Source organism: Emys orbicularis, chromosome 2 (assembly GCF_028017835.1).
Source record: "Emys orbicularis isolate rEmyOrb1 chromosome 2, rEmyOrb1.hap1, whole genome shotgun sequence".
In the NCBI taxonomy this organism is placed as follows: Eukaryota; Metazoa; Chordata; order Testudines; family Emydidae; genus Emys; species Emys orbicularis.
The window spans coordinates 1,856,294-1,884,263 of record NC_088684.1 but is presented as its reverse complement, the minus strand read 5'-3'; the positions used below and the strand labels follow the sequence as shown (position 1 = coordinate 1,884,263).

The 27,970-nt window shown below is 51.5% G+C and overlaps 1 protein-coding gene across 1 annotated transcript in view; it reads right to left on the bottom strand.

The window, feature by feature from the left end:
* The window catches only part of MROH1 (maestro heat like repeat family member 1), a 110,735-nt gene that overhangs the window by 40,643 nt on the left and 42,122 nt on the right, over window positions 1-27,970 (bottom strand). Inside the window, exons 17-31 of the mRNA XM_065397867.1 lie at window positions 27,477-27,618; window positions 25,892-25,944; window positions 24,888-24,995; window positions 23,599-23,718; window positions 20,585-20,707; window positions 17,918-18,064; window positions 17,672-17,698; window positions 15,403-15,525; window positions 14,865-14,944; window positions 14,203-14,338; window positions 12,845-12,940; window positions 12,112-12,216; window positions 10,707-10,842; window positions 9,277-9,389; window positions 1,061-1,213 (exon numbers count right to left, since the gene is read on the bottom strand). Of these exons, the coding sequence (XP_065253939.1) occupies window positions 1,061-1,213; window positions 9,277-9,389; window positions 10,707-10,842; window positions 12,112-12,216; window positions 12,845-12,940; window positions 14,203-14,338; window positions 14,865-14,944; window positions 15,403-15,525; window positions 17,672-17,698; window positions 17,918-18,064; window positions 20,585-20,707; window positions 23,599-23,718; window positions 24,888-24,995; window positions 25,892-25,944; window positions 27,477-27,618 (1,662 nt within the window). The remainder of the gene's footprint in view (window positions 1-1,060; window positions 1,214-9,276; window positions 9,390-10,706; window positions 10,843-12,111; window positions 12,217-12,844; window positions 12,941-14,202; window positions 14,339-14,864; window positions 14,945-15,402; window positions 15,526-17,671; window positions 17,699-17,917; window positions 18,065-20,584; window positions 20,708-23,598; window positions 23,719-24,887; window positions 24,996-25,891; window positions 25,945-27,476; window positions 27,619-27,970) is intronic.

The following is a 27,970-nucleotide window of genomic DNA, read 5'->3' as shown; positions in this document are numbered from 1 at the left end:
GCGGGCCTGGCAGCACACTCCAGACAGGAAGTGCAGAGCACTCTGTCCCCAGCTGTGCTCCAGTTTTGGCCCTGGACTCAGAGGCTTAGCACCAGTTTGGATTTCAGAAGCTGGGCTGGACAGATCTGACCAAGAGGTGAACCACGCAAACTGGAGCAGCCCCAAGCAGGATAGAGGCTAACAGGTAGAGAACAGGATTTTGCAGCCGCTCTAGAGACAGAGGAACGTCCAAGAAGTGGAGAGGGAGAACTGCTTTTTCCAAGAGGGGGAAAAAGGGGAAAAAAAGGCTTGGCCCAAAAGGTAGAAGAATCAGATGAAAAAAGCTTCACGTCCAGAATCTCTCACGCCCCTGAGCTTCCAGCCCTCCTGCCCGGAAAGGCGCCCAAGGATCTCACAGGGAGCCCCAGCCCTGGTAAAGCACCGGAGGCCAGAATGGCCGATAAACCCATGGAGCAGGCCTGGCAGGTGGCAGCTTCCCTACACCCATCAGCAGGCGACTCCTGCTCCAGGCCTGCAGCTCCTGCTCCAGCGTCGCTCGGCCAGAAGGCTGGGGAGCATCAGCCTGAGGCCAGCCGAAGGGGTGGGTGGGGGACGGAGACTAGGACGCTAAGTGACGCCCTGTGACTGAAGAGCAGCACTGATGGGGCTGAGGCACAGACGTTCCTCTGCCCAGAGTTCTTTGCAGCCTTGTCCTGCTGCCACCATATTTACAGCCTTCAGGGCAGGACCATGGCGCGTCACCCAGGAGCTCAGAACCCGCCCCTGAACGGGTGCCCCATTGTCCCACACCCGCTGCACGAACATGCCGAGTTCCTGCCCTGCCAAGCATATTCCAGAACCTGACTGCACCCTTCGTCCGGCAGTAGCACCCAGACACCAAGCCCTTCCCCAGAGGGGGCTGCTCAGACTGGGGGGGAGGAGGGGAGACCAATGCCCTGCTCAGATCCAGCAGCAGGGGAGAACACAGCGCAGCAGAATCCCTCGAGAGCCAGCTCTCTAAAGAAGGTTCCTTTCGCCCTGGAGTCCAAAGCACAGGCTGGGGGAGACCCTAGGACTTTACCTTTTCCAGTAACACCCCTCCACGCTCCTTCAGGATGGCGTTGATCATGACAGCAGCGGCTCGAGAGCAGTTCTGATCGGGATCTGCCAGCCCTTCAAACATCATGAGCAGAAGGCTCATCAGCTGGTCCGGTGGGAGGCGCTTCCCAATCACCTAGCAAAGGAGAAGGGAGGAAGAGGTTAGATTTAACATGCTGGGGATTCTAGCACCTTTACCCCAATGCACTTAAACAAAAGTCACTGAAATGCAGCCACATCTGGGGCGAGACCCAGCCGGCAGAAAGAACCTTGTGCCTGGCGACTGTACAAGGAGGCAGAACGTAAGGAGTTGGAATTTGGCCAGAATACAGTCGCTCACACGCCATAGAAAGGCTCAAGACCCTGGTTTGATACCTCCTCAGCTGAAAGACGGCAGCCCTGGTTCCCTACTGACCGAGGGAAAAGACCCACAGGAACACCTGGGTGTACCATGGATTACGGCTGTCCGGCTGAGACAACAGGCTCACAGCTCCAGGCCTCTACCCCGGGTTCTGTGTGCTTTAAAAATCAAGACTGGCCCAACCACAGTGTGATCTGTGGGGCGAGTGCCACCCGCTCTTCTCCTCCTTTTCTCGATCTCACACCGTAGAGCGTCGTTCCTCAGCCAAGGAGCTGACATTCTAGCTTAGACGAGCTCAGAGACAGCCAGCCAGAGGTGCAGTCTCAGAGCAGCGTCGGGCTGACCCTCACGAGCTGCTTGCGCCTGGCAAGGAGGAGGGACTGCACTGGGCAGCACGGACACTACCTCTACTCTGGAGTTGGCTGCTCGGTGACTAAGCCAAGGACTTCGGTGTCCAGAGCTTTCATTCCATTAGAACTGGCCACTTTACAAAGGGAAACGGAGGCAAGACTGGGCATTTAGAACTGTCCACTCCACACTCAAATGCGACACCAAGAACCTGACGTATGCTATGGGGCTGGGGAGGGGGTGTGGAAGCCGTGCCACTGGGAGAGATGTGGCCCCAGCGGCGTCAGTGTGGGGTAAATGTGAGGGACATGTCCAAGCAGAAGGGCCTTGCAGCTGCAGCGGCACAGGAGCCAGCAAACAGAGCTGTCAACAGGGGAGTTTGAGTGGGAGTTTGCAAGGGGAGTTTGGGGGGGGGGGTGTGGAAGACCAAGAGGCAGGCAGAGGAACAGACAGGCTAGTGAAGAGAGCGTGTGGTGTTCTGGCTGTGTTGTGGTGCTCGCTGGGGGTTTGTTTTGCTGTTGAGGTTTGGTTTGTGTTTCCCGGACTTACAGGATTTAGGTGGGAAGGCTATGACAGATACAGAGGCAGCAGTGGTCGTGACCCAAGCTGTGGAAGATGCAATGAAGATGACTGGATGTGGAAGCTGCTGCATGTACATGATCCTGGAGGGGGTACCTGAAAAAAAGAGTTTCGTCTGCATGAAGTGGCGCCTGCTAGAGCTGATGGAAGAAAAGATCCGAGGACTGGAGATGCAGGTGGAAACTCTGAGTTTAGAAGGGGGTTCGAGCGGATGATGGAGCAAAGACACGAGGAGGCTGAAGGGAAAAGCTCAGACTTGCAGATGGAAGCAGGACCAAAGAACTCTGAGGGGAGACTGCTGGGTGAGGAAAGTGGACAGTGGAAGCATGTGACCAAGAGAACCAGGCAGAGGAAAAGACGGGCTAGTGAAGGAGAAAGAGCTCAGGAACAGGTTTGCAGAGTTGGAAAATGAAGAAGGGGCACAGCAGGTGGTCGCTGAAGGTGAGAGGGCAAGGAAGAAGAGAAGAGCAGCGAGTCCTATAGGAAGAGGGGAAGAGTCAATGGAGATAACACCAAATATGAGCCCCAGGAGGATACGGGATGGGTTGTGGAGGATTGCAAGGGACAATAGGAATCGAGAGGACTTGCAGCCAGAGGGAACAGGGGATAGACCGGAGAATTGCACCATCACGGGGAAAAGGCAGGTCTACGTGATTGGGGACTCCTTACTGAGAAGAATAGACAGGCTTGTAACTAGAACTGATCCGGAGAACAGAAGGGTGTGCTGTCTGCCGGGTGCTAAGATATGGGATGTGGACCTGAGGCTGAAGAGGATCCTAATGGGAGCGGGAAAGAATCCGCTGATTGTCCTTCATGTGGGAACGAATGATACAGCTAGATTCTCACTGGAACGTATCAAGGGAGACTATGCCAGGCTGGGGAAGTCGCTTAAGGAAATTGAGGCTCAGGTGATCTTCAGTGGGATTCTGCCTGTTCCTAGAGAAGGGCAACAAAGGTGTAACAAGATTAGGACGATCAACAGATAGCTCCTCATGCTATAAGGAGGGCTTTGGGATGTATGGCCACTGGGAGGCATTCATGGACAGAGGACTGTTCTCTCGGGATGGACTTCACCTGAGTAGGGAGGGAAATAGACTTCTAGGATGGAGGCTGGCACAACTGATTGACAGCTTTAAACTAGGAATTTGGAGGAGATGGTTGGGAGATGTCCAGGTAATCTCCATGCTGGATTTTAACATTGAGAAGGAAGAAAATTAAGTAAGAAAGGATACAGCCGTGGGTAGGAGAATAGACATAAGGAGGAAGGGTAGTGTAGATACCAGTCTAATATGGGATACTGGCAGTAGAATGTCTGTGCCTAATCAGGTAAAGAATGTGAGAGAAGCCAAACAGCAAAAATTAAGATGTTTGTACACCGATGCGAGGAGCCTAGGTAACAAAATGGAGGAACTAGAGCTCCTGGTGCAGGAAGTGAAACCAGCTATTACAGGGATAACAGAAACATGGTGGAATAGTAGTCATGCCTGGAGTACAGGTATTGAAGGCTATGTGCTGTTTAGGAAAGACAGAAATAAAGGCAAAGGTGGTGGAGTAGCATTGTATATCAATGATGAGGTAGACTGTAAAGAAATAAGAAGGGATGGAATGGATAAGACAGAGTCTGTCTGGGCAAAAATCACATTGGGGAAGAAAGCTACTAGAGCCTCCCCTGGGATAGTGCTTGGGGTGTGCTACGGACCGCCGGGATCCGATTTGGATATGGATGGAGACCTCTTTAATGAAGTAAACACTAATGGGAATTGTGTGATCATGGGAGACTAACTTCCCAGATATAGACTGGAGGACAAGTGCTAGTAATAATAGGGCTCAGATTTTCTTGGATGTGATAGCTGATGGATTCCTTCAAGTAGTTGCTGAACCAACAAGAGGAGGTTTTTGATTTCAAAAGGGCTAACTTTAAAGAATTAAGGAAATTAGTTAGGGAAGTGGATTGGACTGAAGAACTTGTGGATCTAAAGGCGGAGGAGGCCTGGATTTACTTCAAGTCAAAGTTGCAGAAACTATCAGATGCCTGCATCCCAAGAAAGGGGAAAAAATTCATAGGCAGGAATTGTAGACCAAACTGGATGAGCAAACCATCTCAGAGAGGTGATTAAGAAAAAGCAGAAAGCCTACAAGGAGTGGAAGATGGGAGTGATCAGCAAGGAAAGCTACCTTATTGAGGTCAGAACATGTAGGGATAAAGTGAGAAAGGCCAAAAGCCGTGTAGAGACGGACCTTGCAAAGGGAATTAAAACCAATAGTAAAAGGTTCTATAGCCATATAAATAAGAAGAAAACAAAGAAAGAAGTGGGACCGCTAAACACTGAGGCTGGAGTGGAGGTTAAGGATAATCTAGGCATGGCCCAATAGCTAAACAAATACTTTGCCTCAGTCTTTAATGAGGCTAATGAGGAGCTTAGGGATAATGGTAGGATGACAAATGGGAATGAGGATATGGAGGTAGATATTACCATATCCGAGGTAGAAGCCAAACTCTAAACAGTTTAATGGGACTAAATTGGGGGGCCCAGATAATCTTCATCCAAGATTATTAAAGGAACTGGTACATGAAATTGCAAGCCCATTAGCAAGAATTTTTAATGAATCTGTAAACTCAGGGGTTGTACCATATAACTGGAGAATTGCTAACAGAGTTCCTATTTTTAAGAAAGGAAAAAAGTGATCTGGGTAACTACAGGCCTGTTAGTTTGACATCTGTAGTATGCAAGGTCTTGGAAAAATTTTTGAATGAGAAAGTAGTTAAGGACATTGAGGTCAATGGTAATTGGGACAAAATACAACATGGTTTTACAAAAGGTAGATCGTGCCAAACCAACCCGATCTCCTTCTTTGAGAAGGTAACAGATTTTTTAGACAAAGGAAACGCAGTGGATCTAATTTACCTCGATTTCAGTAAGGCATTTGATACGGTTCCACATGGGGAATTATTAGCTAAATTGGAAAAGATGGGGATCGATATGAAAATTGAAAGGTGGATAAGGAACTGGTTAAAGGGGAGACTACAACAGGTCATACTGAAAGGTGAACTGTCAGGCTGGAGGGAGGTTACTAGTGGAGTTCCTCAGGGATCGGTTTTGGGACCAATCTTTTTATTACTGACCTTGGCACAAAAAGTGGGAATGTGCTAATAAAGTTTGCAGATGACACAAAGCTAGGAGGTATTGCCAATACAGAGAACGACTGGGATATCATATAGGAAGATCTGGATGACCTTGTAAACTGGAGTAATAGTAATAGGATGAAATTTAATAATGAAAAGTGCAAGGTCATGCATTTAGGGGTTAACAACAAGAATTTTTGTTATAAACTGGGGACGCATCAGTTGGAAGTAAAGGAGAAGGATCTCGGAGTATTGGTTGATCACAGGATGACTATGAGCTGCCAATGTGATATGGCCATGAAAAAAGCTAATGCGGTCTTGGGATGCACCAGGCGAGGTATTTCCAGCAGAGGTAAGGAGGTGTTAGTACCATTATACAAGGCACTTGTCATAAATATAAAGGGAAGAGTAACAACCTTTATGTATGCAGTAATATAAAATCCCTTTTGGCCAGAGGTACAGAATCACTTACCTGTAAGGGGTTAATCAGTTCAATTAACCTAGTTGGCACCTGACCAGAAGGACCAATGGGGAAAGAAGATTCTCCCCACCCCCAGATTTGAAAGTAAGGTTTTGTTTGTGCTTTTTTGTGTGTGTTCCCTCTTGAGACAAAAAGAGGGACCAAGCAAGTAATCCAGCTCCTACTGAAATGATACATCTAAAATTACAGAAATTGTAAGTAATAGGAAGGAAATGCGTTAGATTATCTTTTGTTTTAGCTTGTGAATTTTCCCTATGCCAAGAGGGAGGTTTATTCCTGTTTTGTAACTTTAAAGTTGAGCCCAGAGGGGAATCCTCTGTGTTTTAAATCTTATTATCCTGTAAAGTTACCTTCCATCCTGATTTTACAGAGGTGCTTCTTTTACTTTTTTTTTTTTTAAATAATCAAGTTTTTCTTTTAAGAACCTGATTGGTTTTTAGTGTCCTAAAAACCCAAGGGTCTGGTCTGTGCTCACCTCATTAACCTATTTGGTTGGTAGATTATTCTCCAGCCTCCCCAGGAAAGAGGGTGAAGAGGCTTGAGGGGATTTTGGGGGGGGGGGGGGAGGGAGAGAGAGAGAGAGACAGGGCTCCAAGTGGCCTCTCCCTGAATGTTTGTTTAAATCACTTGGTGGTGGCAGCGATACCATCCAAGACAAGGAGAGGAATGTGCGCCTTGGGGAAGTTTTTAACCTAAGCTGGTAAAAATAAGCTTAGGGGGTCTTTCATGCAGGTCCCCACATCTGTACCCCAGAGTTCAGAGTGGGGAGGGAACCCTGACAGCACTGGTGAGACCTCATCTGGAATACTGTGTGCAGTTCTGGTCTCCCATGTTTAACTGGAACAGGTACAGAGAAGGGCGACTAGGATGATCCGAGGAATGGAAAACCTGTCTTATGAAAGGAGACTCAAAGAGCTTGGCTTGTTTAGCCTAAGCTAAAGAAGGCTGAGGGGAGATATGATTGCTCTCTATAAATAGATCAGAGGATAAATACCAGGGAGGGAGAGGAATTATTTAAGCTCAGTACCAATGTGGACACAAGAACAAATGGATATAAACTGGCCATCAGGAAGTTTAGACGAAGGTTTCTAATCATTAGAGGAGTAAAGTTCTGGAACAGCCTTCCAAGAGGAGTAGTGGGGGCAAAAGACACATCTGGCTTCAAGATGAAGCTTGATAAGTTTATGGAGGGGATGGTATGATGGGATAGCCTAATTTTGGCAATTAACTGATCTTTGACTATTAGAGGTAAATATGCCCAATGGCCTGTGATGGGATGTTAGATGGGGTGGGATCTGAGTTACTACAGAGAATTCTTTCCTGGGTGTCTGGCTGGCGAGTCTTGCCCACATGCTCAGGGTTTAGCTGATTGCCATATTTGGGGCCAGGAAGGAATTTTCCTCCAGGGCAGATTGGCAGAGGCCCTGGGGGTTTTTTGCCTTCCTCTGCAGCGTGGGCCACAGGTCCCTTGCTGGAGGATTCTCTGCACCTTGAAGTCTTTAAACCATGATTTGAGGACTTCAATAACTCAGACATAGGTTAGGGGTTTGTTACAGGAGTGGGTGGGTGAGATTCTGTGGCCTGCGTTGTGCAGGTCAGACTAGATGATCATAATGGTCCCTTCTGACCTTAAAGTCTAGGAGTCTAAAGGTAATTGTGCTCTGTGGGAAAAGGCACGGGATGGACTAAGATGCAGAATCCCGACACTTCAGTGCTCACACTGCCTGAGAGTTCTGTTCACCTCGCCTGCTGGGGCAGCTCCTCCACCCTGCAATGGGCACCTGTGCTCCCAGGCTGGGTACAAGGATCTTGAGAGCTCACAACTCCCCTGCTACTACGTTCACAGCTGTTATCAAGAGCTGCTACAGCGACTGGTTTCGAGTCACACGGGTAGAGGAAGGGTCACTACAACGACAGCACAGCAGACCCTCTGTCAGGATCCCCCATGGCACGGACAGCTCTGGGGCACTGCGGGACAGCTGCCATTTTCCTGCTACTTTCCAGCAGGAAATGCAGGCTGCTGACCCTTTGGGAGAACAGATGGGCTGGGAGCTCCAGGCCCGTTACCATAGGGGTAGCAGGCAGACCCCTCCCCCCCCCCCCCCGCCCATCGCAGACGTTTAGTCTCAAGTGGGGGCCCGTTTCTTTGGGGGGTAGGGTCAGGTTTGTACTGGAGTCAGAGGGGGCAGGGACATGAGACAGGCGAGCGATTGGCCCTGCTCTGGCTGTCCCCTCCCCTCCCCACACCTCTGTAAGTGCAGAGACTGTGACCCTACAGCAGCTCTGCTCTCCCTAGCGTATGTACCTGGCCAGAGTCAGCTGGGCCTAGGAGCACATCCGATGCTACTGGCAGAGAGGGCGGGATCAGTCCTTATACCCCACAACCCCCATGCAGGAAGGCAAGAACATTGTACCACTGGACAGATGAGGAAGTGGGCAGGGAGGGGATGGGAGGGACTCCCAAGATCTAGACACCTCAGTGGCTAACCCAGGAGTGACACAGCTTGCTGATGGGCCATCCTCAGCCCAATGCGCTCTCCCACGGCTTCCAGAGGCGCTCCAGGGTACAGCCTGGCAACTGGAAAGGCTTCTGGTTACACCCTCGGCTGCCAGACCAGGACATCTGCTATTTCCACACACCCCTCAGCCAGCGCCTAGGGCCCACGTCACACCACCAGCCACAAGGAGCAGACAGCTCCCTGCAGGCAGGTTGGGTTACTTACCTGGGCCCAGGTATTTTGCTTATCTGCACAGAGGTGAGGGCAAGGAGTTTGGAACGAGGGGAAGGAGTTCGAGAGGGCAGGCTGGAAGGAAGCCAGGCGTTCCCACTCGCCCCAGTGATCTCAGAACGAGAGGCAGGGCGCCATTTCCAGGATAAGATCTTTCTCTTTAGGGGTAAGAATTCACCTGGATCAAAGCTGGTTAGTGCATTTTGGGCCAGAGGCCAAGTCCCCCATTCCGCAGGCACACGAGCGTACAGGGCACACGGACATGCACTCCTGTGCGGAGCTCTGGATTTGCAGTTTATAAAACAGGTGCCCAAAGGCAGTCACAGGGTTCAACAGCAAAGCCCCTTCCATGCCATGGCCTGGTCTAGACCCCGGTGTTTAGAGCACTTCTGTCACCAAGTGCTCCAGGCTCTCTGAGCAGCCCCCTCCCTCCATCATCCAAACCCCACGGCTGGGAAGGGCAGACTCCAGATCACAAACAAGAGGACTGGAGCCTTCGTGGGCTCCGGCCCCAGAACAGGGCCTTTACCCTAAGGAGACCAGGATTCAGTGGCCTGCGCAGGGCTCTCAGCCTTACCATGGCAATGTTGTAGCAGGTATTGAAGAGAATGGTGAAGTCAGGATCTTCCAGGCCTTTCTTCAGGTCTTTCAGCCTCTCAACCATTTCATCTCTGTAATCCTGGGCGAATCCTACATGTGAGACAAGCAGCAGACGTAGCAGAACTGCTCCTCGGCCGTGGACTTCCCCACGTGCTTTATACCTGGCACCGACACAGCACCTCTGACGTGGTCGGAGGTCCCAAGACTGGATCATTATGCCGCTTGGCTGCCTGCCCTCCCCCAGGAGTTAGCACACTATCTTCCCACCTGAAACCGGGCTATAAAGGGGAAGTGACTCACTCCAAATAGCCCCCTGCAAGCCAGGACTAAACCCAGAGTCTGAACTCCCAGCTCTGTGGTCCAGTCATGTTTGCGAACCAAACGAGGGTGAAACAGAAACCCCCCCAGCCTCCCTTTTCCTCTGCTGCGTCCCACAGCTCCACTGACGCCTTCCAAGTGGAGGAGCGCCCTCTCCTGGGCAGAGAGCCTCCTCCTCAACGCCAGGCTCATGGATATTACAGGATTCGTGCTGCACAGCACCAGACAGCTCCAGTCACAGACCAGGAGGCAGCTGTACTAGTCCTGTTTGTACAGCACCAAGACAAACTTTCATGGAGCCGACAAAAAAAAAATTAAAAAAAAAAAATGCATTTTTCCACAAAAAGATTTTCTGCAAGAAAATTTCAGTTTTGCCAAAAATAAATCAATTTTCCATTGGTGGGGGGAAAAAAAAAAAACAAACACCACCACCACCACCAAAAGGACGACTTCCTGGCTTCCCATCTGGAAGGCTCTTGTCAATTTCACTTTCGACCCGTGGGCTAGCTCCTGGAGGTGGAGAGGCAGGAAGCTAGGACTGTCTGCCTCTCTGGTACCTGGAGCTGTGGGGTCAGGCCGAGCACCAGACCTGGGAGGCTATTGTCAATTTCACTTGCTGAGGGGACAGGGAAGGTGGAAAGCTGAAAAATTCTACTGTGGTTCTCCCAGAACAGAATCTCTTTAAATCTCAGGAAACATTTCATATTTTTGGTGTTTCATCCTGATTCGGGACAATTTTTTGTGGAAAAGGCTCCGCACCACCCCCCATGAGCTCTGGGTCCTAACCCCTCATCGCAGCACAGAGGACACGGAAGTGATTATTAGGACATTTGAAACCTGAAGCTTACAGCTCAGCTATTCAATGTCTTCAAGAGGGAAGAGGGCTATTCCTTTCCTTTCTGAGCACGGCCCACACAGAAGCAAGCATCAGCATCTAATTTCCAGACACTCCCTGGTACCAGGCAGTAGCAGCAAAAGGGGGATTTCCCTCCCCACTGTCTGCCAGGCAACAGGGCTCCCTTAACACTGGCTGGGGCAGACTGTCCTAGGTTGTGACACTGCCTCTCCCTCCTCATCCCTTTCGTTTACCTTCATAACACAGCTGTATGTAGAGTAGATAGTAGGCACAGTCCACAGCACACAGGCGAATGCTGGCAAGGGAGTCTGAACACCGGGGGGAAAACAGTGCAACCAGCACCCCGAGGTTATAAAAGGGCACCACAGTCTGAACAGGAGAGAGGGGAAACAGACACATGGGTGTTAATGAACAGCATGTCCTTGGTATGCAGCATTAGCAGGGTGAGTGGGACAGGTCAGGAGTTACCAAGGGAGGGCATATCAAGTGCGGTCCTGCAGGGATCAGCTCTGGGCCCGGTTCTGTTCAGTATCTTCGTCAATGATTTGGCTAATGGCACAGAGAGTACACTTCTAAAGTCTGCGGGTGATACCAAGCTGGGAGGGGTTGCAAGTGCTTTGGAAGGTAGGATTAAAATTCAAAATGATCTGGACAAACTGGAGAAATGGTCTGAAGTCAAAAGGATGAAATTCAATAAGGACAAATGCAAAGTACTCCACTTAGGAAGGAACAATCAGTTGCACACAATGGGAAATGACTGTCTAGGAAGGAGTGCTGCAGAAAGGGATCTGGGGATCATAGTGGATCACAAGCCAAATATATGAGTCAACAGTGTCACACTGTTGGAAATTAAAAAAAATTAAAAAAAACAACCCAGCAATGAATGAACATCATCATCCTGGGATGTATTAGCAGGAGTGTTGTAAGCAAGACACGAGTAGTAATTCTTCTCTACTCCACGCTGATTAGACCTCAACTGGAAGATTGTGTCCAGTTCTGGGTGTCACATTTCAGGAAAGATGTGGACAAATTGGAGGGAGGGAGAGGGAGAGTGTGTATTATCTATATCTCAGACACACACACACACACACACACACACACCCACACCCACCCATGAGGAAAGATTGAAAAAATTGGTTTTGTTTAGGCTGGAGAAGAGAAGACTGAGGGGGACATAACAGTTTTGAAGTACATAAAAGGTTATTACAAGGAGGAGAAAAATTATTCCCCTTAACCTCTGAGGCTAGGACAAGAAGCAGTGGGCTTAACTGCAGCAAGGGAGGTTTAGGTTGGATATTAGGAAAAACTTCCCAACTGTCAGGGTGGTGAAGCACTGGAATCAATTGCCCAGGGAGGTTGTGGAATCTCTGTCATTGGAGATGTTTAAGAGCAGGTTGGACAAACACCTGTCAGGGATGGGCTAGACAATACTTAGTCCTGCCATGAGGGCAGGGGACTGGACTAGATGACCTCTCGAGGTCCCTGCCAGTCCTACAGTTCTATGGACCAGTAGAACAGCCTGACCAGGAAGCAGGGGATTGAGTTTCCTGCTCTCTGCACCCCCCCATTGTGAGCCAGGTGGTGCAGGGTCCCCATTACTGGGGGGCATGGGCATGTCCTTACACTGCATTTACTTACACTGACATTCAGTTTGTCCCGGTAGAACTCCAGCAGCGTGGCACTGACCTCCACCGCTCGCTCACGTTCGTGCTCTTTGCTCGACCTGATCCATGGGCCTAGATGCTGCAGAGGGAGACCCGAAGACAAGAACTCAGAGGTGGCTGAAGTCTGGTCCCTCGACCTCAGAGACTGTGGAGTCGTACGACAGCCCATGGGCTATGGCCCCTACAGAGCATTGCATGGTGGGGCCTATCTGGGTTAGAGTGACAACCTAGGCAGGGGACACCGTTACGCTCAGGAAGATAACTGCAGTTGAGGGATGGGCCAATTCTCACAACTCTGGGTTCAAGGAACTCCCAGGACCAAGTCTGCCAAGGGCAGATGCTGCCACCTTCCATCTCTCTACGCCACACGTGTCCTTTGGTCCACAGATGGCCCGACTGAACTCCCAGTCTATTCTGTTGAGCAAGGAGAGTATCAGGCACGGAGACTAGGGGTGCTGCTGTGTGGGGCTGAGCAGACACAGGCAGCCCAGCTAGCCATTGTGGGGCAGAGTACCAGAGAGGGCTGAGATATAGGCACCTTGCTCTAGGCCCCAAATACCAGAAAATAATGTTGAGAGAAGTGACCAGAAACCCGCAACCTCTTCCTCCATTTGCTCAGCATTAGGGTGGCGTGCAGCCGGCTAGTTGGTAGCCAGGAGCCTTCCTACTCTTCCCCCTCCCCCCCCCAAGACTCTGGTGCCACCCACCTCAAACATGCTCTGCAGTCCACGGGGAGTCAGGTCCGTCTGCAGCATGCCCTTCAGCAGGTCCTTAAGGGCACTGACGGTGTCGTGGTAGAGTGTCTAGAACGAGGAAAAGGCACGAGGTTATTGTCCAGGTGACCGCTCAGATCTGTCCCAATGGAGTCGGTCGGGCTACAGAAGGGCCCTGAGCTTTGCGTGAGGCCTGGGCTAGCAGCTTGCTGCAATAACTGGCATAACATGGAGCAGCAGCAGCCGCTGCCTTCCTCTTGGGTACAGGGGTGCAGCTCACAGAGATACAAGGCCCAGCAAGCGAGGACTTGGCCACGCGGTCTAGCGGCCCTGTGGGGTGGAACTCGCAGCAGGGAATGGCTCCAGCTCAGACCACATGGCACCTGCTAGCCGGGGGTTGGGACAGGCAGCACCGATGTTTGCTAGGCTTTAAAAAACCCTCCCCGTTCCGAAATCCAGAACTTCCGGACTCACTAGCACTTCTCCAAGCGTGACACGTGCCAGGGGGAGCTTCAGGCCCCAAGTGACGCATTCTGGTTCACCGAAGTTATCCCAGAACACACACACAGGGTTTCAGACTCTGGAGGGAAAGTTTGTAGGAGCTTTATTAAAAGCTGGTTTGAGCGGCCTGCCCCTGACCTCTGGTTAACAGGACAAGCCCAGAGATACGGCTTCAATTTCTGCTTTGCAGTTCATGTGAAAGCTGCCCTGTAACTGCAGTACAGAGCTTTAGGGGCTACTCTTTAGCGGCATGTTGCAATAGTTGGGTGGCGAATAACCAAGCTGTTATTCATTACAGCTCAGCCATACGTAGATCTTCAAACAAAACCCCCATCATCATTTCAGCCCTATGGGCTTTCAAAGGCCACTCAGGGAAAGATGCCTTTTCTACCAAACGGACAGTTTTCCGGGTGCCTGGATTGTTCTGATTTGACTCTGGGAACGTGGTATTAATACACATGGAATTTCTGGAGGCTTATCAGTGAATCGGTGTTTTCCTGCTCATGTTTTGTGAGCAGGAGTTTGTGGGTCAGGTTTCCCCAACAGGTGTTGCACTGGTCAAGTGAAGGAGAAGTGATGCCCGTATTACACACGGTGCCCAGCTGCACTGGAAAGGAACTGCTGACAAAGAACTAAGTGGCTCATGGGACTGGCCTGGCACACACAACTTTCCACCACTAAGGCATCGGTTCCAGTCCAGTGACTAGCAACATCTCAACGCTGTTCTTCAGAACAGACACAGCTGCCGGACACCAGCTCTGAATCCCATTGGTGCTCTGCCAGAACAGGCTCCGAGCACCACGCAGACTATCTAGCTCAGACAGCTCCCGTCCCACCTCAGCCCGTTCTACCTCCTTATGCAAGGTGTCTGGCATGTGCCCATCTCTTTCCTTCAGGACGTCCAGCGGAGGAAGGGCCAGTACGCTGCTCAGGCAGGTATCAATCAGTTCGACGTGATCAGGCTCGCTCAGCGGAGGCTCCAGTACGCTGACCAACGAGTTAAGGGAGTAAGCGAGCAGCTACATGCAGCTCTCTAAAGGGAGCTAATGCCACACCCGTCAGCCAATAGGAAGCATTTTAATTTGCGGTCTTGCTGACTTAGCTGCATAGCCAATTTCTCCAGATCGGTGTCAGGGGCAGCGACGTGCTGCAGGATTTTTAACTCTAGCTCAGAAACAAGTTCTCTCTCTCTAGCAGAATTTAAAATGAAGAGTGAGGCCCTTGGCTTTCTATTTTGCATGAAGAGATTTTAGTGCCGAGCCTGAGCAATAAGACCAAGATGGAGGGTTATTAGCAAGCTCGTAACACAGGTGGGGAGCGGGGGTGGGTACGGGCACTAGCTGGAAGTTTTCTGCAAGGATTGTCTAGATCCAAATTCCTGGGGTGCACCCGCGCTGGGCAGGCCCTGCAGGTTTGTACATGGTGTTCATACGACTCACACGAGACGGCAGCTCAAGCTGCCTCGGCAGGTGGTTTCTCATTCCACAGAGGTGGGAGGACAGAGAAAGGATACACCAGGTATGTGCAGGAGATCATGGCTCTCTGGCAAATAGGAGTTCTCAGCAAATCCAGAGGTTCTGTTTTGATAAACTCCTAGCATGCAAAGGGAGAGAGTTTAGCAGAAAGCCAGCACTCAGCACCCTCTCAAAGGCAACTTGTCCTGAGGAGACCACAAACATTTGGCCCTAGAACACAGGCCATGCAAGGTCCTGGAACAACTCCGCCTCCACAGAACAGCCATGAACCCTGCCTTCCCAGTCCCGAGCCAACAGCCGCACGCAGGAGACCACTGAACCCGGACAGTCACCACGCCTCCTTCTCACCCGCTCATTTGATACTGTCAGCAAACCATGCGACCATCCTCCACTTCCAGTCTCTACATGCCTGTTCCCAGTCTGCACTAACTCCCTCCCTGCCCACCCTGGGAAAGCGGACAGACACCCAAGAACCTCCCCCCAGAATCCCAGGCTGAGGCAGAGTTGTGTCTCTCTAACCCAGCCCCCCAGTCATGACCTAGGTCTCAAGAGAAGCAGCCCAGAATTTCCTCTTACCATCATCTGAGCTAGGAGCTCGGCTTTGCGGGAGAAGACGAAGGCGTCGGACTGCGCGCTGTTAGAAATGGCCTGGCTGATCATGCAAATGCTCCGAATGAGGCACAGCTTCAGCATCAAATCCTGAGTGCAGAGATTGCAGGACAAGCAGTGAGGTGCAGGTTCAAGGCCAGGTGTATCTATCCCACACCTGGACTGGGGTGCACTGGGCTGGCAGGCTCAGCCACCCCTCAAAAGGGGAGCCCAGCAGCTCTTTCCTTGCCTGCCTCTATTCTTGTTCCAGTGTGGGCTCCCAGCTCTGCTTCTCGTCCAGGCTACAGCCGCGGAGGCTGGTCTACACCTAAAATTCAGGTCTATCTACGACGTCACTCAGTGCTGGGAAAGATTTAGCACCCCCACAACAGTACCTAGGACAACTTCATTTTAGGTGTAGCTGTGGCAAGGTTGACAAAAGGATTCTTCTGTCAGCCTGGCTTCTGCCTGTCGGGGGCAGATTACCTACATTGACCGAAGGGGCTCTCCTGTCAGCGTAGGAAGCGTCTACACGATGACGCTAGAGTGACACAGCGGCAGTGCTGTCACTGTAGCATGGACATCCCCTCAGCTAGCAATCTCCTGATCCGAACGCAGCCTCCACCGAGCCAGCAGGGTGTCCCAAGAGACACCTTGCACCTCCCACCTGGTGAAGTGGCACCCAAGGACAAGGTGCACGTGCTGGAGATTCAGAGCGCAGAAGCCGCCACCTTAAAGGGAGACTTGTTCCGAGACCAGTGTTTTTAAACGAAGAGCTCAAGAATCTGCATTTTGGACCAGGCCTCAGAGCCTCCAGAGGAAACACCATGGAGCTACCCAGCAGCAGGGCTGAGACGCACTCCTCACCAGCAGACATGTGTCCCTGTCCATTTCTACATACTCTGCTGTAAAGAGCCACGCTAACCCCCAGGCACACGGCAGGTGGGGACGTTCTTCGCACTGCCAGTGGCTTTGCCAGTCACCCCACAAAACAGCAGATAATCCCTTGCAGTACCATAAAGGGACTGCCATATTTAGAGGGCCCCGATCCCTTTAGATTCCAGGACATGGGATAACAAGTACTAAGGCCTGGTTCTCCTCCCAGGTACATGGAAGCTGAGACAATGCCACAGTTCCCCAAATGAAGGTACAGTCCCAGCACCCACCCTTCACCACCCCCCTCCCCGGGGACCCTATGGAGCCAGCAGCGTGTTTGCCAGTGAGCGTCCCGACTGCTCAGAGCGTGCCCAGAAAGCCGTGGTACAGAAGGGGTTAGTGCCAACAAGAAACCAGAAGGAAAAGACATTAGTGAGTCTGGAGAAGGAGGTGCTCTGGCCTGACATTTTAACTTGAGCTTGACAAATGCCATGTTTTTGTTCTTCAGTCTTTGATAGTAGCAGAGTGCAGCTGCCCTCCCCAAACAGTGACCGGGGTGTCTGGCCACTGAACACCTGTTCTGGGTGGTTAGGGACTTTTAGCCGAGCTGTGAACCGTGGCTAGACCTTGGGGGTCATTAAACTTCCCCTAGTTACATGCCCACAAGGCGGCGTGGGGGGGAGGGAGGGAGGGGCGGCTGACTGCATGTCAGCGCTGCTCAAAGGCGCTGGGGTGGGGGAGAAACGCACACCAAGGTCTAAGGAGCGACTGTGCTGTGGAAAACGGCACATGGGCTCTGGGTTATTCTCTGCACAATTTGAACACACGAGACTGACAGACCCATCAACGCTGCCTGGGATCTGAGAGCCAAGCTGGGGTGTCTCCTTTTCAGGCCGTCACCAGAGAAGTTCTGCAAGGCAAAGGAGGCTGCCCAGGACACCTATGCAGCCTGGTAGCTTTCAGGGAGTTTGCACAGTAACCCTGTGCCAGAGGAACCCTGCTGGTGGCACACAAAGCAAGGAAGAGACCCCAGCTCCCCCCTGCTGACTATGCAGGAGCAGACTTCAGTGACTACAGCCAGCCGAGCTGGAGAGCGTGGGGGGCCATTTTAGTCTCTTCCAGACCAGAATCAGGCTTTAGGCTCTCGGCCCCTCCGATAACAAGCTTTCGGGCACAGGGGGACTCTGCCGTTCAGCCCTGTGATGGTCTCATTCCTCCTTGATGCCAGACTTCCCTGCTGAGCACTGCATGGAGACCCCAATCACGAGCACTGGTATTTAGGAAGCTACTCGTCTCCTCTCTAGAGAGTGATCAAACGGAGAGAGAGAGAGACAGGCAGGCAGAGCAGAGAGTAGGTCAGATTTAATGCCTCACACTGTACCTTGGTTTCTACCTTTATTCCCAGAACCTGAACAAGTAAAAGAAAAACACGTTAGCGATGTTAGTGAACACTGACGGGAACGGCTTCCTCCCAAGACATGGCTCGAGCCCATCCAGGGGTGGGCCTGGGCCCTTTCAGATGCAGCATTTGCACACCAGCTAGGCTGCTCTCACTCGTTCACACGCACATGGGCAGGTCGCCAGTCAGCTGCTTCCTCCCCGCGGAGGGGACATTCGAACCACCTACCCTGGTGTTAAAGTAGTGGAAGACGTTCCTGAGAATGTCGGCTTCAATTCTGGACAGCACGAGCTCTTTGGGGGCATACCTCGCTACGTAGCCATAGCATAGGATCAGGGTGCTCTTTATCTTCTCTGCTTCGTTATCACTGCGGTCCTGAGACAAGAGAGGAAAGAAGGGACCTGTTGGGTCACCCAGTCCCTCTCCATGACAAGGCAGGACTGGTCCCTACAGGACATTCAGGCCTGTGGCCAGTCTGTCTGTACGTGCCCCGGGATGGGACCTCCCACAGGGAGGGGGGCTCAGATACTCCTGGTTCCCTCTGTATTATTTTCCTGTCCATGCTGCTGTTTGCAGCTCTCCCGCAGAGGTCATTACCATGCCGTTCACATCCCTTTGCCGGAGTAACGTGGTTTTAATAAGACATGGGCCAAGAGAGCTCTGTGGCAGCCCCTAGACTCTGCCTCCAGCGCCATCCACTGCAGGGCCATCAATGGACTGATGCTAAATAGCCACCAGTTTGCAGAGCACGTGAACCCGACCTAGGAGTATCCATGTGAGAGAGACCGGCTGGCTGAGAGTTTGGGTTCTGTGCACTAGAATTACTGTCAGCAGGGTGGGTTAGCCAGAGAATTCTTTCCAGCTGTTGACATGTCACATGCCCCATACCAAACTAGAAAGCGATTCTCCTGCTTTCTTTGCTAACACCTCCGCCATGTACTGCCCTCACTTTGCTCTGCTGTTACACACACACGCAAGAGAAATATTTGACAACTGTAGTTTCTGGTGACTGCCATTAGGTGGCACACACCAATAACCTGCCACAGGTGGGTATGTCGGTCACTTCATGGAGAGCAATCTACTTTCCTCCCAAAAGTGCAAATTCTGGGTTTGCCATAGTCGGCTGAGTCAATGGTCTGAGGCGGCAGTTCTCAGATTGGTTTGTTTCCTCGGGGCTCCTTTCTCAAGAGGTTTCACTGAAGGATGTGGGGGGCTGGGGTGATGGGCCTTACACAAGATGGTCCGGAGAGCCACTGTTCGAGAGGGGTCAGCGCAGAGTAACCTTAGCACAGGTCATAATACTCAAAAACCAGTGGGAGAACACTAACCTGTCTGGCCATTCTATGACAGACCTGCGGGTGGCTATCTTAAAACAGAAAAACTTCAAAAACAGACTCCAAGGAGAGACCGCTGAGCTGGAATTGATATGCAAACTAGACACAATCAACTCAGGGCTAAATAGGGATTGGGAATGGCTGAGCCATTACAAACATTGAATCTATCTCCCCTTGTAAGTATTTTCACACTTGCTTCTTATCAAACTGTCTGTACTGAGCTATCTTGATTATCACTTCAAAAGTTTTTTTTCCCTCTTACTTAATTGGCCTCTCAGAGTTGGTAAGACAACTCCCACCTGTTCATGCTCTCTGTGTGTGTGTGTGTGTGTATTATATATATATATATATATATATCCTCAATATATGTTTCACTCTATATGCATCCGAAGAAGTGGGTTGTAGCCCACGAAAGCTTATGCTCTAATAAATGTTAGTCTCTAAGGTGCCACAAGTACTCCTGTTCTTTTTGCAGATACAGACTAACACGGCTGCTATTCTGAAACTTGGCACAGCTGGGCCTCTGGAGCGAAAGCACTGCAAGTCCCTCCCCTCCCAGCGGGAAGAGCAGTAACCCTTCACAGGCTGCTCTTTACGAGTGGAAGAGCTTCCGCGTCTCTGCAGAGCGGCTTGGCCACCGCCAGGACACACGGCCCTCCTGCCTCGAGACGGGTTCCTCACCCCCATTACGCGGTGTGCACCTTTGGCCAAAATCAGACGATTTACCCCTAGCCTAGGTCTGTCTGTTGCGTGTGAAGGGCCCTGGATTTGGGCCCAAGGTGCACAAAGCGTAGTGGGGGTGAGGGCAGGAGACTATTCTGCCGGCCTCCATCGGTAGCCTCCACACTGCTCAGGACTTAAGACATTAACCAGACCTTGTCAAGGGGGGTGAGCCCAGGCCAAGTCCACTCTGCACACTGCATGCCCCTGGACAAGTTACATAGAATCACAGAAGATCAGGGTTGGAAGGGACCTCAGGGAGGTATCTAGTCCAACCCCCTGCTCAAAGCAGGACCAACTCCAACTAAAAAGGGCTTTGTCAAGCCAGGCCTTTGTCCCTGTGCATCAGATTCCCACTCAGACGGGGACAGTGCAGATACATTTGAGGGCAGGCTCCGGCTGCCAGCTCTCGTGCACTATCTAGTCAATCCCTCCCCCCCGGGGCCGTGTGAGGCTAGGGCCCACACCCTGCTCTGAACAGGTAACGCGCTGGTGTTATTCACCATCCATCCTCGACCTCCCACCAGACTCTCTATTTGGCAGATGCAGAAACTGAAGTTGTGGCTTCTCCGAGGCCCCCCAGCAAGGAAGAGGCAGGGCTGGGACTGGAGTTCATAGGAGGTCCCAGTTCCCAACCCTCTGCTCATTCTGCTCCTCCCTGAGGCCAGCGACACTCCTGTGAGAGCTACGGGGACTGGGCAGCCCCTGTGACATCCCCTAGAGACACAGGGGACTAGGGCTGTTGAGTGAGAACAGCTGTTCAGGTGCGGAGATAGGACCGTGACGGGGCTCTGGAAGCACCCACCCCATCGCCCCACTCCAGGTTACTTGGCCCTTTTACCTTGAAGATACTGAACAGTCCCACTGATTTTTTGAAGACATCGGATTTGACGAAGTCTTCTAGCTTGGCCAGGGTTTCGTCCAGGTGGTTTATTGCACAGATCCCAAAGCCGGAGGCAAGTCCCTGGAGGATGGGGAGAGAGCTATTAATTCACCAGCCCTGACTGGCCTGTTCAAAACCCAATTCTTGGTGGTTTAACTCCAGGCTTTCAAAGCGTGCTCAGCTGACGGGGGGCATGGCAGCTCACGCTCTCCACGGAGCAGCGGCTCATAGAGGTCTTTATATGGGGGTGCAGCTTGCAAGTTGGGCTGAAACTCCATAAACCGTTTATTAAAAACTGGCCCTTACTGGAACTGCGTGTGATCTAGATCGAAGCCAGTCACCGTTAACTTATGTCTGTGCTGCCCCTAAACATGACTAGATGCAGGGTAACATTCACCCCAGATGCATCGGAACAGCGCAAAGTAACGCTACATGGCAGCTTACGATAGCGACAGAGAATCCTGTACCCAGGTGACAGCGCAGGGGAATTCAGGGAGCCCATGTAATCAGCAGGGAAATCGCTCCAGGGAAAGAGACCACCAGAGGCAGGCACCCGAGGGCTTGTTTCCTCGCTCACCCAGAACACCGCACGTCTAGCAGCTGGGTGCTAACATGGCTTAAGGGGTTACTCTGACGGACCCACACAGCACACCTCTTGGGAGTCCAAGCACTTCCTGCGGTACCCCATATTCCTCAGAGCCCCCCTGTACTGAGCCAGCCTGGTCCTAACATAGCTTCATTATGTAGTCGTCTGACAAGCCCCGCCCCGGCCCAGAGGCTAGCTGGAGTGGGTAGGAGACAGCTTTGGGTCTCAAACGAGGCCAGGCACTAAGCAGGGATCATTAGTGCAGCGCTGGGGAAAGGGTAGGAAGCAGCTTTATCTCCAGGCCACCTCTGCCTGGCCACTGAGGCTTGGGCCAAACCCAGAGGGAGACGTGAAGAGGTGGAATAAGCTGGTTATAAAAGTCCCTGTGGGGCAGAGGGCTGGAGCCTGCACTAGTTTGTCGTGGGGCCCCTTGATGATCGAGATACAAAAGGAGCGCTTAAAGACGATAAAGTCATTGCGGAGAAACTAAATGGATTCTTTGCTTCAGTCTTCCCGGCTGAGGATGTTAAGGAGATTCCCAAACCTGAGCCGGCTTTTGTAGGTGACAAATCTGAGGAACTGTCACAGATTGAAGTATCACTAGAGGAGGTTTTGGAATTAATTGATAAACTTAACAGTAACAAGTCACCGGGACCAGATGGCATTCACCCAAGAGTTCTGAAAGAACTCAAATGTGAAGTTGCGGAACTGTTAACTATGGTTTGTAACCTGTCCTTTAAATCGGCTTCTGTACCCAATGACTGGAAGTTAGCTAATGTAACGCCAATATTTAAAAAGGGCTCTAGAGGTGATTCCGGCAATTACAGACCGGTAAGTCTAACGTCTGTACCGGGCAAATTAGTCGAAACAATTAAGAATAAAAATTGACAGACACATAGAAAAACAAACTGTTGAGCAATAGTCAACATGGTTTCTGTAAAGGGAAATCGTGTCTTACTAATCTATTAGAATTCTTTGAAGGGGTGTCAACAAACATGTGGACAAGGGGGATCCAGTGGACATAGTGTACTTAGATTTCCAGAAAGCCTTTGACAAGGTCCTTCACCAAAGGCTCTTAAGTAAAGTAATTTGTCATGGGATAAAAGGGAAGGTCCTTTCATGGATTGATAACTGGTTAAGAGACAGGGAACAAAGGGTAGGAATTAATGGTAAATTCTCAGAATGGAGAGGGGTAACTAGTGGTGTTCCCCAAGGGTCAGTCCTCAGACCAATCCTATTCAACTTATTCATAAATGATCTGGAGAAAGGGGTAAACAGTGAGGTGGCAAAGTTTGCAGATGATACTAAACTACTCAAGATAGTTAAGACCAAAGCAGACTGTGATGAACTTCAAAAAGATCTCACAAAACTAAGTGATTGGGCAACAAAATGGCAAATGAAATTTAATGTGGATAAATGTAAAGTAATGCACATTGGAAAAAATAACCCCAACTATACATACAATATGATGGGGGCTAATTTAGCTACAACAAGTCAGGAAAAAGATCTTGGAGTCATCGTGGATAGTTCTCTGAAGACATCTGCGCAGTGTGCAGAGGCGGTCAAAAAAGCAAACAGGATGTTAGGGATCATTAAAAAGGGGATAGAGAATAAGACTGAGAATATATTATTGCCCTTGTATAAATTGATGGTACGCCCACATCTCAAATACTGCGTACAGATGTGGTCTCATCTAAAAAAGATACTGGCACTAGAAAAGGTTCAGAAAAGGGCAACTAAAATGATTAGGGGTTTGGAACGGGTCCCATATGAGGAGAGATTAAAGAGGCTAGGACTCTTCAGCTTGGAAAAGAGGAGACTAAGGGGGGATATGATAGAGGTATATAAAATCGTGAGTGATGTGGAGAAAGTGGATAAGGAAAAGTTATTTACTTATTCCCATAATCCAAGAACTAGGGGCCACCAAATGAAATTAATAGGCAGCAGGTTTAAAACAAATACAAGGAAGTTCTTCTTCACGCAGCGCACAGTCAACTTGTGGAACTCCTTACCTGAGGAGGTTGTGAAGGCTAGGACTATAACAGCGTTTAAAAGAGAACTGGATAAATTCATGGAGGTTAAGTCCATTAATGGCTATTAGCCAGGATGGGTAAGGAATGGTGTCCCTAGCCTGTCTGTCTGTCAGAGGGTGGAGATGGATGGCAGGAGAGAGATCACTTGATCATTGCCTGTTAGGTTCACTCCCTCTGGGGCACCTGGCATTGGCCACTGTCGGTAGACAGGATACTGGGCTAGATGGACCTTTGGTCTGACCCGGTACGGCCGTTCTTATGTTATGTTCAGTGGGTGTGTGACACGCAGAGGAAGGCAGGCATGTAGCGGGAAAGCCCCCGTCTCACTGGAGGGCATGGCGGTGCTGTCTCACCTCCCTTTCTGCTTCCTCCTGGTACCTGGCTGTTTCTAGCAGCTCTTGAAGCTGCTTTTGCACCACCTCCTTGTTTGAACAGATCCCAAGCGCCGTTCCAATGCACTTATACAGGAAGTTCTGGAAGACAAGAAGAGGAACATTGTGTTCTATGGAACCAATACACCAGCAGAGCCCTTGGGAGAGCAGACATCCCTTAGCTTCCAGCTACCCTGCAATGCAAGCCACGGCGCAGGAGAAGATCACACATTGATCTGACCCCTCTCAGCACCTGAGACTCCAACTGGCCAAAGTTTCACTCTCGCAATGGAGGATTCACAGGCACAGGGGAGGACAGGATACGGCCCTGCACAGTGACAATACGACAGGCCACAAGAACCCAGGATACATCGGCGCAGGAAGGGATGGCATTGTAGGGTAGGGGGCAGTCAATCAGAGCAGCAGCAGCCGGCTCAGGCTACAGCAGGGAAGTGCCAAATTAAGTTTTTAGCTCAACCATTCAGATGCTAGAACCAGCTGCTATCACTGCAGCTAGCCCATGGCATGTCTAGCCACTCAGTTCACGCTCTAACCCAGGCCTGCCAGCCGGCCTGCTGCTCTCAGGGGTTTGGGCCTGTGCACACAGAGCTCTGGAAAACTCCAGACAGCCAGCCCTGCTTCAGCACTCGAGTACCATGGCAGAGAGAACTATTGCAATTCATTAACACCCCTCGGCAGCTCTGGGCTCCAGCTACCACATGTATGCAGGACACTCAAGTCAGTCTCTGCACCCCTCACCTCACCTTTCTCCTCCCACCACAGCTGGGTCGAACGCCATTTCTGTCCCAAGCCCTCACCCTTAGTGCTCTTCGCTGCCCAGGAGGCACATAGCCTCGGTGACCCTCAACCCCTCACCGAGGCAGACCCCAAATCCTGCTCTGTTCTTCTCCAAAAGATTGCCAAAGCCACCCACTCCTCCCTGGCTGCACCCACTCCTCCCTGGCTGCCTCACGCAAACATGGGCCAGTTCACCCCAACTAGAGTAACTGAACCGTTGGGTGATTCCTTGACTCAGTGGCCCAAACCCCCTTCAGAGGCGGCACACAGCGAAGCACGGCCGTGGTGGCACCGCTACCGCCACTTCTTCCAAATGGCACCTAGAATCCAAGTCGTCTGCTGTATGCCTCAGCTGACCAAGATCAGCCCCAAGCTTCCCCATCCCCTCCAGCTGGGCCTGGCGGTGATCAGATGCTTCCCTCTGACTGCCAGAGCACCCCCAGGGATACAAGCCCAGGAAAACGACGACAGACCTTCTCCAAGGGAAAGCCGTTGTAGCTGTTCAGCTGCTTGCACATTTCCGTGCTGAACTGACAAATCCAGGCGTTGTCAGAAATCGCCGTCAGCGTCTCCCGGAGGAGCTGCAGGTGAAAGAAATGAAGAGAACTGATTTCTAGTCAGAGTCTCACGGTGTGCGAGAAGAGAGGGCCACGTGCAGCCATCCCCTGCCCAAGTGCTGGGCGTGTTTAAGCCCCTATTTAAAAGCTCAGTGCTTTGAGTGTCTGAATTCAAACACCCTGTGATGGAGGCTCCTGGGAGGCACCGTTCAGAGCACTGGGGCGCATACAGGCTCCACTGTGCCGGAGGAGGCAGGGCCCCAGAGGTTAGCGATGGTCATTGTCCAAGGCCAGACCTGCTAACTCTACTCTGCCTCTCAGCTATTTCCTTCCAGCTCTCAGCACAAACGCTGGTGCTCCTTGGAAGGAGTCTGATTGAGTTCTTCCTGGAGAACAGCGTGCTGCCTCTTCCCGGGAGCAGGAGGAACCCCTGCACGAGTTCCTGGGTTGCTCCAGGCCTTATTTTAAACTTTAACAAATCCCCTGGGCACACGCTGTTCTGGGATTCGTGCCCTCTGGCCGGCCAATAAACCTAGAGATGAAACGGCTCGGGTACTTTCCCTACCAGGCCCTGCCTGAACCCATCAGCAGCTACGCGAACCTGAGCCCCGTCATTTGTCCGAGCGGAGACCCCAGAGACATCTCTTCAGAGCAGTCAAGGGCGACTGAGGACACGTAACCGCCTCGGAGCGGGAGCAGAGGTCTGGGTTCTAGGCCTACAGCCAGACACATGGCTGTGCCTCTGCACATGGCTCCCTCTGCCACTCTAACCCTCAGAGGCGGCACAACGGCCTCTTGAGCGGACCCAGGGTCTCCAAGTGCTCCCGTCTGCTTCCCTGACCCCCCCCCCCCCCATGCGTGCACATACAAACACACCCCATTAACAATACCAGCTCTTACACCCCTTTGAACACTCTTACCAGAAGCAGCTTGTCTTCCCACTCCTTCGGGGACAGGGATTTCTCCGTGTTTGCTACAAGAAAAACCAAACCATTCATGTGTGCTGGTTTCAGATCGGCACCCCACAAAGCCCAGCGTGCAGCAGGCAGAACAGGCTCTCCTGGGGATCGCAGAGCGAATGCTCCAAACACAGCAATGGACAAGTTACTAGTTCTCAGAACAAGGCTGGTGTGTGGATAGGACAAGCAGCAAGGGGCTTAAATTGCAGCAAGGGGTGGGGGGGGGGGAGGTTAGGTTGGACATTAGGAAAAACTTCAACTGTCAGGGTGGTTAAGCACTGGAATCAATTGCCCAGGGAGGTTGTGGAATCTCCATCACTGGGGATTGTTAAGAGCAGGTTGGACAAACACCTGTCAGGGATGGTCTAAATAATATTTAGTCCTACCACGAGTGCAGGGGATGGGACTAGACGACCTCTCGAGGTCCCTGCCAGTTCTAGGATTCTATGAATGCAGCATGAAAAGGAACCCAGTTACCTTTGATTTAACCCACTTTAAGTGCAATATTTTGGGAGACATAAATGGAGTCCAATTATCAGTTCCAGCAGCAATAACGGTCATTTAATCAAGGTGCCAACTGAAGGGCTTGCAAAGAATGTGAACTTACGCCAAAGAACCTCTGCTTTTTGGAATGGCGGGTCACACTGCCCCCACCCCGCAGGTGGGAGTACTGAGATTATTTCACTGAAGTGTCCCTACCCTCTGTTAGCCAGAAGCTGGGAATGAATCACTTGATTCCCTGTTCTGTTCATTCCCCCTGGGGCACCTGACACTGGCCATTGTCGGAAGACAGGATACTGGGCTAGATGGACCTTGGGTCTGACCCAGGACAGCCATTATGTAAGTGGAAGGATTAGCTAAGTGCAGGAATGCAAAGCCCCACAGGAGGCCACACCCTCATGTTAGGGTGGCCAACATGAAGGCTGCATCCAATCAGGAGTGTCAGGGCGACACCCAAACTGCATCACGAACACAGGTATGGCCTGCACATTGGAAGGAGTGCTGCATGCTGGGAACAAAGAAAGGAGACAAGAGTTTGCAGCGCCATGTTAAAAGGTACCAACTGACCCCATGGGCTGAACTGCAGAATCCTGGCCGCACCTCCCTGCCTTGGCCTTGCAGGAACCGCGGGGATCAGAGGATAGGTGCAGCCTAAAACTGGCCAAGTGTTTCTCTTCTGGGGTTTTCTAGATTTTGCTCCTCAAAGCTCCACAGGCTTCAAGGTGTGGCTGGCTTCCCGACGCCTGAAGGCAGGCTTTTCCGGGACACAGCCCTGTAAGTCAGCCCCGCGTGACAGGGCAGGACAGCGGCCTCCTGGAAGCTGCACACCGAGGCTGCTGTCCGAGGCAGGAGCAGCTCGTGGGTTGCTTATAGTGATCTGCGTGGCCTCTTCATGTTTGAAGAGTTACAGTTTAATGCAGAGTAGTTCCAGACTGCTGCCCATCCCCGCAGTACCCGAGGGCAGCGGCGCACCTCAAGAGCAGCCTTTAGATAGCGCAGGCTACGCAAGAAGCCTCTTTCGCTCGTGGCCCCATTAATGCCTCACCTTCCAAGTGCTCCACTAAGGGGGGAATCTTCTTATTCCACAGCCTGCCCAGCGTGGGATGGATACTAAGGTGCAATACATTCAGCAGACGCAGAGCAGCTGCCCCCCGACCATCCCCTAAATAGGGCTGTGAAGACACAGTCTGGGGGGAGATGGGGCAGAAGAGAATTACAGCAGGTGAATTCACAGGTGTGTATATAATTCCCACACACACTGAAAGGCTACAGAAAGCTGTGGAGGTTAAATACGGCTTCACGCCCCTCCCCCAACCCAGAGCAATTGCTTTAGCCATCACGGAAACACCAGCAGCCAGGACACAAGCATGCAGCTGACAGTGGGGAGACGGGATGTTCCGCCAAGGACGTTTCCGGAGATGTGGGAGGAAGTTTCCAATATCAAGGAGCGGAGGGGCTTGGTTTTTAAGAAGCTCCTGGGTAACGTTTCCGAGAGTGCCCAAGTCCTGTTTTCATAGGTGATTTAGGCACATGGAACCC